Here is a 16,363-nt window from a genome sequence, read left to right on the forward strand (position 1 = left end):
TTGACCCAAGCTTGGGTACACTTTTAGTCAAACATCTAATCTGCATGCTTGTTCAGGGTCTATGACTAAAAGTATTAGAGGCAGAGGATCAGCAGGATAGCCAAGCAATCTGCATTGTTTAAGAGGTAATAAATATGGCATCTTCTATATCCCTCTCACTTCAGTCGTCCTTTAACCCAATAGCAGCTTCAAATGAAATGCTTCGTTTGAAGCTGCTTGTGCAGTGCTAGCCTCTGTTGGCATATCTTGTTTGACTGCCTAGTGCAGCCAAATGAGAACATGGCAATATGCAGTTATATTTACCAGTTCCGGACGGCTTCTTCTGTTGCGCTACCGGCGGTTCTGAATTTATGGAAGGTCTTCTGGGTCCTGATCACATCCGATCACATGATATGACATGTGATCTGGATCCAGCAGACAGTGTCAGCGTTTCAGTGCCACCAGGTGGTAGAAGAGGGATGATGAAAGAGATGAAAGAGACTCTCCCATTACCCCCTTCCACCACTGGGTGGTGCTGTAACTCTGACACGGTCTCCTGTATCCTGATCAGAGCCGGGACAAGGTCTAATATTGTCCAAACGACCGGTCGGACCAGTCGTTTAAAAGTCAAATCGGGCGTGTGTACAAACGATCATTCAGCTGATAGGCCTGATTTTTATGGATCCGCCAAGCGCCAAGCGGATTCGTCAAAACCAGCCTTATCTGCCAAACGATTGTTTGTACACATGCCCGATTTGATGTCCAAATGACCGGTCCGAACTACCAGTCGTTTGGAAAAATCAGATACGTGTATGTACCTTAAGAGGCTCCCCAGGGCCCCCAATCCCCCCAACACCTTAATCTCTAGTTATCTGACTTGCAGTCACTGCCATGTATCTCCTTTCCTTATTTATCTCTGCTTCAAACACAATAGGGGAATGATAGCTGAGTGAGTTGTGCGCTCCCTCCTACACTGAGGCTGGAGCCTCTCTCGCCTCAGCCCGGCACTGATCCTGATCACTTGTCATATCATGTGATTGGAACCGGGAAGACCTGTCGGGAGTACGTCCCCACCGCGGTGGAGGAATAAGAAGCCGATCCAGCCGTCCAGACAGATATGCATGAGAGCTCCCTGCAGCCACTCTGCCCTTCCGCCACATACCCTGTCAAGCCTGCCAGGCTGGGGAAGGCACATTTCGCCAGCGTAAGGAAAAATTTGGCCATGCAGCCAAGTTGCATAAAGTTTTACTTTATTTGGCCACTAAAGGGTTAAACTAACAAAAATATATAAACCAGTGCTATTCAATGCAGAATGGTCCATCTCTGTAAGCTTTAACATGTAGTTAATGAAAAGATTGATCTCTCCATTACAGATCCGCTATAGCCCTGGTCAGCGCAGAAGGTGTCTAGGACTCACCCAGCTGTGATGTATAGGGTATTATTACTCTGTCAGGCGTCCTCTTAAAGATAATTTTAGAGTACAGTTATTCTGACACACTGATAATTATCAGACAGGATCCATTGTAATCCTTCCTTTTTCCCCACTAACAGGGATGACAAAACGAATGACAGTCCCGAGAATTACAGTATAAAACCTCTGAATAGTGAATAATTTCTAGTGTGTTCCAAATTCACGGACGGATCCGCGTGTACTCATTTATACATGTTCTCTTCAATGACCTCAATTATAGACGTCTTATTGTTAAATTATGATTGCCACTGGCGGTCTGCGGATGACACCAGGAAGACGATTCCTGCGATAAATCAACACCCCATGTAACACCTTCCGAGATGTGATTATATGAAACGCCGAGGAGGCAGCCGAACATTCATTTAGCGGAAAATAAAACCTCAGACGGGATTAGAGATGGAGAAAAAAAAATACGTTAAGCAGATGTAAAAGTGTGAATTTACTTGCCATTGAAGTGTTACAGCCCTATCTTTGTTATTTGTACAAAAGCGACTTACTTTTTTTTTCTACTTAACAAAAGTAATGTCTAAATTCCTGGGAACGGATGAGTGCTTTAAATAAATAAAACCCATGACTGTTACTACACAGAACAGAAATCCTCTGTACTTTGTAGAGTAGTTTACATGCTGTTATTTAGTGTCTTCCTTTTTCAGGTCTTGGATAAAGTACCAGTGTTGCAAAGCATGGGCGAAGGTACAAAGCCAAAAAAAACACAAAAAAAACTTTACATTGGGCTCGTCCACCCAAGAGTCCATGTTTGGTCACACATAGGGTTCCTCCATCCAAGGGCCCAGGTGTGGTCACACATAGGGTACCTCCAACCAAGGGCCCAGGTGTTGTCACACGTAGGGTACCTCCAACCAAGGGCCCAGGTGTGGTCACACATAGGGTTCCTCCAACCAAGGGCCCAAGTGTGGTCACACATAGCGTTCCTCCACCCAAGGGCCTAGGTGTGGTCACACATAGCGTTCCTCCACCCAAGAGTCCAGGTGTGGTCACACATAGGGTTCCTCCACCCAAGGGCCCAAGTGTGGTCACACATAGGGTTCCACCAACCAAGTGTCCAGGTTTGGTCACACATAGGGTTCCTCCAACCATGGGCCCAGGTGTGGTCACACATAGGGTTCCTCCCCCCAGGGGCCTAGGTGTGGTCAATGGTCACACATGGGGTTTCTCCACCCAAGCGCCCAGGTGTGGTCTTTGTGGACTTTGCAGCTGTTTTGGATTAATTAGCTGATTAGAGTCTGACACTTTGAGCCTAGAATATTGAACCTTTTCACAATATTCTAATTTTCTGAGATTTTGATTTTGGGGGTTCTAATAAGCTGTAAGCCATAATCATCAAAATGATTACAAAGGCTTGAAATATGTTGCTTTGCATGCAATGAGTCTATTTCATATATTAGTTTCACCTTTTAAGTTGATTTACTGAAATGCACCCCAGGGCTGTGTCTTGTCCCCGCTGCTCTTCTCCCTTTACACAAATGATTGCAGATCCACGGCAGACTCTGTCAAAGTCATAAAATTTGCGGAGGACACCACTATTGTTGGCCTCGTCACCAAGGACAACATCCAGGATTACCAGCAACAGGTGGAGAGACTATGCCACTGGTGCAAGGAGAACAGCTTGGTGCTCAACACGGCTAAAACCGTCAAACTTATAATTGACTTTAGGAAGTTGGTTCCTACCCCTCCCCCCATCTACATCAATGACACCGAGGTGGCCAGAGTACCCTGCGCTCGCCTGCTGGGCACCACCATCTCCAGCGATCTCAGTTGGAGGGTCAACATCACGTCAACCCAACGGAAGGCCCAGCAGAGACTCTTCTTCCTCCGCCAACTGCGGAAGTTCGGCATGACACAGGAGATTCTAACATGCTTTTACACGCCCACCATTGAATCGATCCTCTGCTCCGCCATCTTGGTATGGTATGTGGGAGCCACCGCCAGCGACAGGCACAAATTACAGAGGATCATTAGGTTGGCGGAGAGGATCATTGGGAGACCTCTGCCCCCACTTGACCACCTGTATCACACTAGACTGTGAGCCAGGGCACTGAGGATTGCAAGTGGCCTCTCTCACCCAGGCCACCGTTTTTCCACCCCACTTCCACTGAGTCGGAGACTTCGGGCCATCCCCACCAAGACCACCAGACACAAGAACTCTTTCTTCCCGAGGGCTGTTAGCCTCCTGAACTCCCTTAATATTCTGCCACCCTCTATCAGAGCCCTTCCACCTGCATAGGAGCGGGAGTCTTCAGCAGTGTGTTTGTGAAAGAGGAATACTGTGCCATATGTATATCCAATGCTGATTGTATGGTTGTATATTTGTGTATGTCTATATTTGATATTTGAGTATGAGGTGTTACTGTCATGTTAACGTTTTTACTTTCTTTCTATGTACCGCTCCATTGTGCCAAACCCAATTCCAGGCTTGACCCAGTCATGCTTGGCGAAATAAAATGATTCTGATTCTTATGCATGATATTCTAATTTTTTAAATTTCCCCTGTATATATGAGATGCTGCTTGATATTTGGAAGGCGGTTCATTTGAGTGCCAGGTTAGGTATCAGCAGCAAAGAGATTTCTGCTGATACCTTGTTTTCAAGATCCTGCCATACTCCTTATCCTTCCCAACTGGTTCTACCTAGTCTAACTCTAACCTCCCCTTCTACGGTGCCTCATCCTACCTGAAAATCCTTACTTACTTCTACCTAGTGTTGGGCGAACAGTGTTCGCCACTGTTCGGGTTCTGCAGAACATCACCCTGTTCGGGTGATGTTCGAGTTCGGCCGAACACCTCATGGTGTTCGGCCTTTTAAGTTCGGGTTCGCCCCGAACTTCTGTATTCTGTGAGGAGGAGGAGGAGTCCGGAGAGTGACGAGTTGAGGGAGGCCGGGCAGCGGGCGTGAGGTCAGAGAAAGGGCGAGTTCCGCCCTTTCTCTGACCTCACGCCCGCTGCCCGGCCTCCCTCAACTCGTCACTCTCCGGACTCCTCCTCCTCCTCACTCCACAGTGCCACTGCCAGGCCATCCGCTATACAGGTACTTCTTGAAACTTTTGAATGGGGAAGCGGGCAGAGGGGGGAGCGCTAGCGGAGGGGGTGGGGGGAATTTCCGACCCCCCCCGCGATCGGGGCATGCTCCCCCCTTATGCCTGCGACCCCATAGGGCCCCCAAAATAGGGATGTTCGGGAAGTTCGGGGTTCGGCCCGAACATGCCGAACATCTCGGCCATGTTCGGCGAACTTTCCCGAACCCGAACATCCAGGTGTTCGCCCATCACTACTTCTACCCCATATTTAATCAAAGGACTAACCCTACCCTAGTACTTTTTCCTGTCAAACTCAAAACACTTGAGAGCTGTAACCACTGAGGGCACACTCAATAGGCCACCCTGCAGTGTTATAGAGCCTTGCCCAAGGACTCTTTATTGAATAAGTACAGAGAGGATTCAAACCCTGGTCTACTATGACAGTAAATGTAACAATTCTCCACCTCAACCACCAATAACGCTTACATTCAAATTTGCTGCGGCCGAATTTTGGCACAGGGTGAAGCCGAAAGACCACTTACCCAGCACCTGCTGAAAGTCTGGGGTGGGGTTAATGTTATTCCCCCTCCAAGATGAAGCAACTTGTGAGTGAAATGCACTTTTAAATATTATAAATAGTTACAGTAACATGCAATGATACGTTTTTATTTGGGGTATTGAAGCCAAGCCATCGATGTGTGAGTAAAGACAGGAGATCCAGTTGGAGAGCTGCAATTTTAATTAAATGTGTATGAGGCTGACCTGAGATCATGATTACCTGGACTGGAGTGGCTTGGTCGGTTTCAACCAGAGGTGACCTGGGATTATCTCACAGATTGGGTGTGGTGGAGGCATATTTCTACTAAAGATCAGAGGATACAGGAAATCTGAGTACAGATCATTAAAAATATGACTTGTTCACAATAATGTGTGTGTGTGGGGGGGGGATACAATGGAGAGCATTGAGGAGGAAAAACATGACATGTGACATGATGAGATAGACATGGGTATGTACAGTGCCTAGCACACAAATAACTATGCTGTGTTCCTTTTTTTCTTTCTCTGCCTGAAAGAGTTAAACATCAGGTATGTAAGTGGCTGACTCGATCCTGACTCAGACAGGAAGTGACTACAGTGTGACCCTCACTGATAAGAAATTCCAACTATAAAACACTTTCCTAGCAGAAAATGGCTTCTGAGAGCAGGAAAGAGATAAAAAGGGCCAATCGTTTATATATTTTCGCTCTGGCATACTTCAATGAATGTGTAATTGAGCCAAAACAAAAAAACAGTTAAAGCTTAAAAAGTAGATTTAGACATAAAATAAAACTGTGGAATATCTTAAAAAGTCATTTTTAAGAGAAGGAAGATAGATACAACCTTTTATTTCATTAGTTTATTTTCACCTCGGGTGTCCTTTAAGGAACCTTGCAGGTTGTTTGAAAAAAGAAGTTGAAAAAAATGCCTATCAATGTAAACTAATAGAACACAGGTCAAAGCACATATTTTCAAACATGTCTGCTGTAATATGCATTATACTAGAGAGATGGGTGCAAATTCCCAAGATCCCACTTGCTCAAAGCGAAGTCATGATTTATATATTCACTATGATTTTATAGCACTACTATAGAGGCAGGGATTGTGGATTTCAATCTATTTCTACTGAACTGTTCAGCAAAAGGGGATTTTTTTTCAGTAAGCTGAGAATTCTCTGACACATTTATGACAACGCTGCTTAGGGCAAGGTTTGTAATACCTGCAATGTATAGTAACACAGACAGACTGTGTTACCAAGAGCCTATCAAAATAAATCGAACCTCTTGTCGCTATTATTTTACAATGACCGATGTAATAGGAAGCAGGAAATTGGAAAAGAAGAAGACAATATGCTATGCCACGTTAAAAAAAAACAAAAAACTGTTCCTTAAAGGGGCACTATGGCGAAAAAATTGTAAAATTTAAAATATGTGCAAACATAGACAAATAAGAAGTACATTTTTTCCAGAGTAAAATGAGTCATACAGTACTTTTCTCCCCTAGCTGCTGTCACTTACAGTAGGTAGTAGAAATCTGAGAGAAGCGACAGGTTTTGGACTAGTCCATCCCTTCATAGGGGATTCTCCGTAAGGCTTTTATTATTTATAAAGATAGTCCCAAAAAGCATTTAAACAATGATGTTGGCCAGCGTCCCTGCTCGCTACACTATTTTTTGGAATTTGGACAGAGTAACTGCCATTCACTAAGTGCTTTTGAAAATAAATAAATCTCCTGAGAACCCCCTATGAAGAGATGGACTAGTCCAAAACCTCTTGCTTCTGTCAGATTTCTATACCTATTGTAAGTGACAGCAACATAGGAGAAAAGTAATTTATGGCTCATTTTACTCTTGAAAAAAAGTACTTCTTATTTGTATATGTTTGCACATATTTTACATTTTACATTTTTTGCCATAGTGCCCCTTTAACTTCTTAACGACCGCCCCACGTCAATGGGCGTGGTTGCAGCAGCAGCCTCAGGACCGCCTAACGCCAATTGGCGTCAAGTCCTGGGGCTCTAATTTGCATGAGATTGCGCACACGCTGCACGCGCATCTCATGCTCGGAGGGCGGTGCTCCGCCCCCTCTTCAGTCTCCGAGCGGCAATAGCCGCTCGGGAGACTGTTAGACGGCGTGATCGCCATCTATTTACTTGTACAGCGCTGTGATCGGCAGCAGCGCTGTACGGGGAAGAGCCGTATGACACAGCTGTCCCCTCCTGAGGCTGCACAGTGATCGGCTGTCATAGGCTGAAGCCTATGACAGCTGATCACGCTGATTGGCTGGCGGGGGAGGGAGGGAGGGAGCCGGGGACAGCACAGAAAAAAAAAGCATATTTTATTAAAAAACAAACACAAATATTTATATATTAAAAAAACACAGGGCGGGGGTGATCAGACCCCACCAACAGAGAGCTCTGTTGGTGGGGAGAAAAGGTGTGGGGGAGATCACTTGTGTGCTGAGCAGTGGCCCATTTAGTTAAAATTGCCGTGGTCTTTAGGGGGGTTTACCACTGCAGTCCTCAAGTGGTTAAGATCCCCCAAAACTGACAGTAATTTTAAAGGACTTCAAAAGAGGTGCAGATTTCAGTAATGACAGATGTAAGACAGAAAATATGTGGAAGTTATTTAATAAGTTTATTATTAATTGTGTTTTTTTATTATTATCTATTACTGTACCAACGTGTATCATTGTTAAATAAAGGTTAAATAAACAATAAAAAGGTTTTCACATACTCTGCCTAATATGTGAAGACTCTTGTTAATTGAGTTTAAGACTTTATTTCTTAATTTTTTTAACATTCTTTAAAAAAAATTATAAACAACAACATTTTTTATATGTATTTTTTTTCCTCAAGGCTTATTAATGCATTTTCCCCCATAAAGGCTGCATTTTGCCATGTAGACTAAGCTAATGAGTGTGGGGATCCACTTCCTAAAAAATACCCACCCGGGGGAATATCTAGCATAGGAGGATGAATGGAAATTCATCACCTCTCTCTTTGTGTTAGCTCTCATGACGCAGCTCCGCTCGCGGCCCGGTGTCCCTGCCCATACTGAGGCAACCTCAGGGTTGGCCTCGTACTGCACCTGCATGAGTGCCACTGTCAATCACAGCCACGTTGTCCGCGGTGTACTGCGCAGGCGCAAAAGTTCTGAGCAAGCATGCAGATCAGATGTCTATGACAAATCTGACAAGATTAGCTGCATGCTTGTTTCAGGTGTGTGAAATAGATCCTTCTGACCCTACAGTTCAGCAGCACTCTCAGGCAACTGGTATTGTTTAAAGGGAAATAAATATGGCAGCTTCCATAGGTCTCACACCTCAGGTTCCTTTTAAGGGCAAGGGGATCTTCCCCACCTTTCATTACCTAGGAGGAGCATAGGGTAATAGTATGGGGGAGATACATTGTTTAATCTGGAAGTCTTCTTTTATCATAAAACATCCCCTCCTAAGGGAGATAATATAAAAGTACTGTAATGCCCCTTTCCCACCCATAAGGCACCCACCCCGCCCCCAATAGTCCATGTAATATATGTGTCTCAATCAAAGTAACTCTCCAGGCCCCATATGCAATTCTTTTTCTCTCCTGAATTCTCTCCTACGTGATATTTTCATAATTTGTCATAAAATGCCTTTGAAGCCACAGCAAGCAAGAAAATACTCGAAAAAAATTTGATAGGACTTTTCCACCAACTTTTAAGGTACTTTTTCAATTGTGAAATGCTGAAAAGTTAGTTTAAAGAGAAGATGAAAATGAACTCCTAGGAGATAACTCAGGAGAAAAATGTAGTTGCATATGGGCCCAGGGCCCATATGCAATTCACTTTTTCACCTGAGTTTTCTTCTAGGTGATAATTTTTCATCTTCAAATTAAAATAACTTTCCAGCACTTTTCAACTACAAAAGTACCAAAAAGTAAATGAAAAAGGACTATCAAAATTATTTTGAGCATTTTCTTGCTTTCTAATCGCTTCAGGCTGGTTTCACACCAGGACGCTGTGTTTTAGGGGACGTTAAGGTCGCATAACGTGCACCTAACGCAACGCCTGGTGCTCTCTGATGTGGACGTCAGAGTGAGCAGCATTGTGCAGCTCACTCTGGCGTCCGTGATGCCGTGATGCGTACTCTTGGACGCATGCGGCATCACGTGGTCCCGCCCGGCCAATCGCCGCACAGAGCGGCAGCTCCAGGAAGTAAACACTGCACATCACTGAGTGCAGTGCATATTAATTAGCCATGTGCTTGGCCGCTCTCCGCTCCTCCCCAACTTTACTGAGCATGTGCAAGTATTCTAACGCGGCTCTGCCGCTTACAAAGTACTGCATGCAGTACGTTCTGTTATGGCGTAGCGTCACAATGTAACGCAACGTGGGCACTGTGAACAGCCCATTGATTTTTCATTGCTGTGCGGTGGGGTGCGTTACAGGCTGCTCTAACGTGCGCCTGTAACATCCCACTGTGAAACCAGCCTAAAGTGCATTTTATTGACAAATTTAAAAATATCACCTAGGAGAAAACTCAGGTGAAAAAGTGAATTGCATATGGCCCCAGGTGTCTTATTAAAGTGTTGATTGTAAAGCTCCATTTTCTGCAAAAATTACATTTTTTTCTACCAAACTTTTTTTTTTATACATAATTAATGTTATATATTTGTTCTATCAAGTCTAAGTGAAAAAAAAAACTGTACCTGAGCTTTAATTCAAACCTGAAGTGAAAATGGACTCTTTAAGGGACTCCGAGCAGTGCAGAAACTATGGAAAAATGCATATCATTTTAAAGCTCTCTTTCTCCTCTTTCCAGTGATATATAAACTGCCGCCCTACGCCTTCTAGTTTTCGCTATTTTCGCGATCGAAATTGCCGTGGCCGCGATTTCGATCACGAAAATAGAGAAAACTAAAAGGCGTAGAGCGGCGGTTTATATATCACTGGAAAGAGGAGAAAGAGAGCTTTAAAATGATATGCATTTTCCATAGTTTCTGCACTGCTCAGAGTCCCTTTAAAGGGCAACTGTAGTGAGAGTGATATGGAGGCTGCCATATTTATTTCCTTTTAAGCAATATCAGTTGCCTGGCTATCCTGCTGATCCTCTGCCTTTAATATTATTAACCATAGACCCTGAACAAGCATGCAGCAGATCAGGTGTGTCAGACATTATTGTCAAATCTGAAAAGATTAGCTGCATGCTTGTTTCTGGTGTTATTCAGACACTGCTGCAGCCAAATAGACCAGCAGGGCTGCCAGGGAACTGGTATTGCTTAAAAGAAAATAAATATGGCAGCCTGCATTTACCTCTCACTACCGTTGTCCTTTAAAGAAGGCTTTCCTGGAATTCCATATAGTTTTGATTTAAAAGTTTAAAAATCTAAGTTCACCAGTATCACAGCACCATCTGCACCCTTCAGCGCCACCTGTAGCCCCCTCCACTACTTAGCCGTATTCTCCGACTGAGCAGAATCAAATATGGGCAGGGAGGAAGTGGCAGTTCCTCTCCCCTAGCCTGTCCCTAGGAACTCCCCGCTGATGGTTCCCGATATCACTGCATGTAACGGCACACAGCGCAGGAGAGCTGCGACTTGTATGAGCTTAGGGAGATTGAGCTTGGAACAATAGTGCACTGATACGAAGATATTGGTAACTATCAGCGGGGAGTGAAGGGGCGTTCCTAGGGACGGGCTAGGGGAGAGGAACTGCCACTTCCTCCCCGCCCCTATTTGACGTTCTGCTCAGTCTGAGATTACGGTTCAGCAGTGCGGGGGCCACAGGGGGTGCTGGAGGGTGCGGATGGTGCTTTGACATATGTCACAGCACCGCACGTAAATGAGGATTAAAAGTATGTTAAAAAATAAATATCCAATTCAGTGGAACTTTCATCTTTAATAGCTGTCACATTGTGGATGACCCTCATACACATTACAAAAACAGGTGATGCAGTTCCTACTTTATATTGGAAAATGTGCCATTAGATATTTGCAGCGTCACACCGCAGTAGGAAATATTGCAGCTGGTTGAAGGCGCAGTAGAGTGGTTCAGTCACACAGGCAACTTGCAACTAATTAAGGACAGTCTGCCATGCCAGACATGAGGGTGAAGAATAGAGGATGACTGGATTCAAAGCCGCCCAGACGAAAAAAATATTTAAAAGGTTATGCGCTCGTGAACTTTTTCTGGCACTAAATGGTATTTATATTTGAAGAAGCAGAGTCACTCTGTGAAGTGTGACATATTGAATAAAAGTTCATTTTTGCCTTATATTGCTGAACTGTGATTGCTTTTAGGAAGCATATTTCCCTCCTTTTAACCTTTTAAATATTTTTTTTTTTATTGGAGGTACCTGTGTTATGATATGTACTATCCTGGGGAAAAAACACCTATATAAGTAGATAAATATTTGTTCTACTGACATAACATATGTATTGTACTTTCCAAGGTTTGATTTCAGTGAATTCTATATAGTAAATAAAGAGAAAACTATTCCAGACATTTTCAATCTTTACTGCCGCTGACTGAAATGGTGTATGCATTGTCAAGCAACAGGCAGCCTATTGGGCCAATCAGAGTGCGTGGATCACTTCCTTTATAGTGATTGGAACCATAGGGGCTCAGGGCGGGAGGAGAGGAGCGCTCCTTATTAGCAGTAAGGAGGCTTAAAGAGAAACTGCGACCAAGAATTTAACTTTATCCCAATCAGTAGCTGATACCCCCTTTTACATGACAAATCTATTGCATTTCACAAACAGACCATCAGGGGGCGCTGTATGACTGATTTTGTGCTGAAACCCCTCCCACAGGAGGCTCTGGTACCGCGGTACTCTGGGCAAACTGCCACAATGTAACAATGTTCACAGACAGGAAATGGCTGTTTATAGCTGTCTGCAAGGCCAGAACAGCTAGAAACAGCTACATAACCTGCCCACAGTAACAATGTCACCATGTAATACATGTCAGAATGTGAATCTGGGAGAGGAAAGATTTTACAATGAGCAAACACTGACTAAATCATGTATATATAATTATTGTAAAAATGAAGCACTTTTTTTATTACATTATTTTTACTGGAGTTCCTCTTTAAAGCAGTAGGATTAGCCATACTATGCCAGGGAAAAAAAACACATATATAAGTAGATAAATACTTGATCTACTTACATAACACATGTATTGTACTGTCCACATTTTGATTTCAGTGAATGTTATATAGTAAATGAAGAGAATTCTGTTTCTGGTGGGAACCATGTCTTTGCCCACAGTTTAGGCTAAATCCTGATGTCATTTCTGCCCTTTACTTGTTTTTCTTTTCTCCTCCAATTGCTGAGTCACCTCAGCCTTGCTTGTAAACACAAGTGAGCAGGTGATCATGTTTCAGATAAGCAGCTAGGCAGGGAAATAAATGGAAGAGGAGGAATATATTATAGATAAAAAGAACCCCCAGCATGCAACTCTTTGGCACTGACTACAAAAGGGCCAGTGCTCCTTAAGTATGTGATGACTCCATACCATAACAGCAGAAAAAGTTTTGAATGCAGGATTAGCATCTTTATCACTTAATACACTCTGTTGAATACATGCTGTTGAAATTTGATTTTTATGGTGACAATCCCGCTTTAAATGAATAGCGTTCACTATGCTGCACTAACCGCAGCATAGCATGCGTCCTATTGTTACGCATGCTACGTGGCCAATAGCCCGTGTAGCATGCAGCGCATTACGCTTTAAACACATAGCTAAACAGGGGGGCTACATACCAATATATATGGCTAAAGGAATTGTTTTTAATGCTGAAACCAGGAAAATGACCATAAAAATAGGTATCTTGAATAACATATTGCATTCTATTATATGTCCCTACAGCGCCATTTAAAGGATTTTTTTGGTATTACAAAATACAGTGATTCTATCTTGTTCCCTTTGTGCTGTCTTTCAGAAGTTGTTCAGCTCAGTCTTGATGAGGATAAGAAGGTCAGTGTGACAACTGTGACCGTGGGATTAAGCACTGTGTTAACTTGTGCAATTCACGGAACGCTGCGTCCTCCTATCATCTGGAAGCGGAATGGAGTGGTACTAAACTTTCTCGATTTGGAAGATATAAATGTAAGTTGAAATGTATTTAAATAACTGTACAGAAATATATATATATATATATATATATATATATATATATATATATATATATATATATTCCGTATATACTTGAATACAAGTCGACCTCGTTTATAAGTCGACTCCAATATTCAACCATCTTAAGCTGGAATTTTATATTGTCTCAAGTATAAGTCTACCCAGCAAAGTTAATAGATGGGGCTCAGGAGAGGTTATGACTGCGCTGCATACAGTATTGCAGCAATGAACCCCTCCTGTCCTTCAAGTGCAGCCAATAACTCCTCCAGGCCCCCAAGTGCTGCAATGATTCACTCCCTTTTATGCAGCCCAGTATTTCCCCGCCCCTTTCCTTGTTACTTGTTGTGACCAGGATTTCCAGACCTGTGTTTTCTTGGATTTCCTCAAAATATCACTTGCTACCAGGAGCGTAACTAGAAATCACTAGGCCCCCCTGCAAAACTTTAGATGGGGCTCCCTTCCCCTGCAATAGGGACTGTCTACAAATCTTTGTCTACAAAACTTTGTATGATTCGGTATCAGTGGCTGAGCCGATGCAGTCATTAGAACAATTGTGCAGGGAGCAGAAAGTTTTTTCTCTCTGTGCCCTTAGTTGTCAGCCTCTCAGGACAGGGCCCCCTGTGGATTCTGGGCCCCCCTGTGTCTGCATCCCCTGCAGGGTCTATTGTTATGCCTCTGCTTACCACAGGGTAAATTGCAGCAAATGGGAATGTCACTATTAGCACACACATTACTCAGTGTGCTGCGTTGCCCATGACTCATGTATAAATCGACTCCTTTGCTTTTATGAAGTGAATCAGACCTAAATTTCTAGACTTATACTCGAGTATATATATATATATATATATATATATATATATATACAAAACATGGAGGAGATGGAACCAAGTGTATGCTGTTGCGCTCCTAGCTTAGGGGCTTGATTCTTTCAGCAATATTATTGGCCTGAGGAAGTAGGGATGAACCCATGAAATGTGTTGCCTGTGCTAAATAAATATTGATCTCTTATTTCAAATTGATTGTATCGTCTGAGAGGTAAGCCACCTCTATTTTTTCGATTTTATTTGTTTTTTAACTCAGTTTTATCTATTTTTGGGCGCCTCTTCACCTTGTTGTGCTGTGGGGAAGTCGGCATGCTCGCTAGCCGTGGCACCTCTCTGTACGGAGTGCGTGTCTGGAATCGGCAGAAACACTGCTACGAGGCACAGGAGGCGGCCACACTTCGGTGATAAATGGAGTGCATAACATCATTCTCCTGCAGGTGGTGAGATCCGTCCATGCTAATATCATAGCCCAACACAGGCATCAGACAGTGGCACCTAATTGCTAATGCTGGATCCAGCAGCAGCTTGTGTGGGTGCTGGTCAGCTAGTGTGCATGCATTGTATATTATACAATATATATATAGCTGGAACAAATGGTAATGCAAAAAGAAAATGTAAAGTGAAATAATATAACAATCAACTTTCAGTTTTCATTACTTCAGAGTAAAGTTGGTGAATGAGTTGCTTATAAATCTGAGTTGCTGCAAATGTTATGCTAATTTTATGGAAATCTAGATAGTTTGGAAAATTGGGCAATCTAATGCAGCAGAGCCTCTGTCAAAGCTTTTAAAAAGTACTTTTGAAATAATATAATTCTGCAGCTGTTTCCTATCCTTGTTCTCACCTATTTATTGCTGAACGTAACAGTTATTTCTAAGAGAAGCTATCAGTGTTGGACTGGGAGGTGGAAACACTGAGGAAATAAACCTGCTGGCCAAGCAGCAGTAACCCTGTGTTATCTCTCCCAATAGAAACCGATAGCAAGTCTTCACTGTAAGCAGCAACACCTGATTACTGCTGCTTTGCCAGCAAGTGGATTTCCTCCGCTTTTCCAGCTCCCAGTCCGACACTGGAAGTTATTGTGGCTGGTGAAACAAGTGTGCTATGATGTCATAAGGACAGGAACTGGTGTCATTTTTCTTCCTTGCTGTAAATCTGCATCGCGTTTGTAGTAAATGAAGGAGCAAATATTGAGGCAGTAGTGAAACTAGGCTGCTTTCTAGCTAGAAGAAGGGACTTCTTGCCATAGTTACATAGTTACATACAGTGGTGTGAAAAACTTTTTGCCCCCTTCCTGATTTCTTATTCTTTTGCATGTTTGTCACACTTAAATGTTTCTGCTCATCAAAAACCGTTAACTATTAGTCAAAGATAACATAATTGAACACAAAATGTAGTTTTAAATGATGTTTTTTATTATTTAGTGAGGAAAAAAAACTCAAAACCTACATGGCCCTGTGTGAAAAAGTGATTGCCCCCCTTGTTAAAAAATAACTTAACTGTGGTTTATCACACCTGAGTTCAATTTTTGTAGTTACCCCCAGGCCTGATTACTGCCACACCTGTTTCAATCAAGAAATCACTTAACTAGGAGCTATCTGACACAGAGAAGTAGACCAAAAGCACCTCAAAAGCTAGACATCATGCCAAGATCCAAAGAAATTCAGGAACAAATGAGAACAAAAGTACTGTAATTGAGATCTATCAGTCTGGTAAAGGTTATAAAGCCATTTCTAAAGCTTTTGGACTCCAGCGAACCACAGTGAGAGCCATTATCCACAAATGGCAAAAACATGGAACAGTGATGAACCTTCCCAGGAGTGGCTGGCCGACCAAAATTACCCCAAGAGCGCAGAGAAAACTCATCCGAGAGGCCACAAAAGGCCCCAGGACAACATCTAAAGAACTGCAGGCCTCACTTGCCTCAATTAAGGTCAGTGTTCACAACTCCACCATAAGAAAGAGACTGGGCGAAAACGGCCTGCATGGCAGATATCCAAGGCGCAAACCACTTTTAAGCAAAAAGAACATTAAGGCTCGTCTCAATTTTGCCAAAAAAACATCTTAATGGTTGCCAAGACTTGTGGGAAAATACCTTGTGGACCGCCGAGACAAAAGTTGAACTTTTTGGAAGGTGCGTGTCCTGTTAAATCTGTCGTAGAAGTAACACAGCATTTCAGCAAAAGAACATCATACCAACAGTAAAATATGGTGGTGGTAGTGTGATGGTCTGGGGTTGTTTTGCTGCTTCAGGACCTGGAAGGCTTGCTGTGATAGATGGAACCATGAATTCTACTGTCTACCAAAAAGTCCTGAAGGAGAATGTCCGGCCATCTGTTCGTCAACTCAAGCTGAAGCGATCTTGGGTGCTGCAGCAGGACAATGACCCGAAAGACACCAGC

General features: G+C 43.2%; 1 protein-coding gene across 7 annotated transcripts in view; it reads left to right on the forward strand.

Moving 5' to 3' along the window:
* FSTL4 (follistatin like 4) overlaps positions 1-16,363 on the forward strand; it is a 1,281,504-nt gene that overhangs the window by 1,083,376 nt on the left and 181,765 nt on the right. For 6 of the 7 annotated variants that reach the window (XM_068273011.1, XM_068273010.1, XM_068273014.1 and 3 more), the window contains one exon: positions 12,944-13,110. In XM_068273011.1, the coding sequence (XP_068129112.1) occupies positions 12,944-13,110 (167 nt within the window). The remainder of the gene's footprint in view (positions 1-12,943; positions 13,111-16,363) is intronic. The other variant, XM_068273015.1, reaches the window with a different exon arrangement.

Source organism: Hyperolius riggenbachi, chromosome 3 (genome assembly GCF_040937935.1).
Source record: "Hyperolius riggenbachi isolate aHypRig1 chromosome 3, aHypRig1.pri, whole genome shotgun sequence".
Lineage (NCBI taxonomy): Eukaryota > Metazoa > Chordata > Amphibia > Anura > Hyperoliidae > Hyperolius > Hyperolius riggenbachi.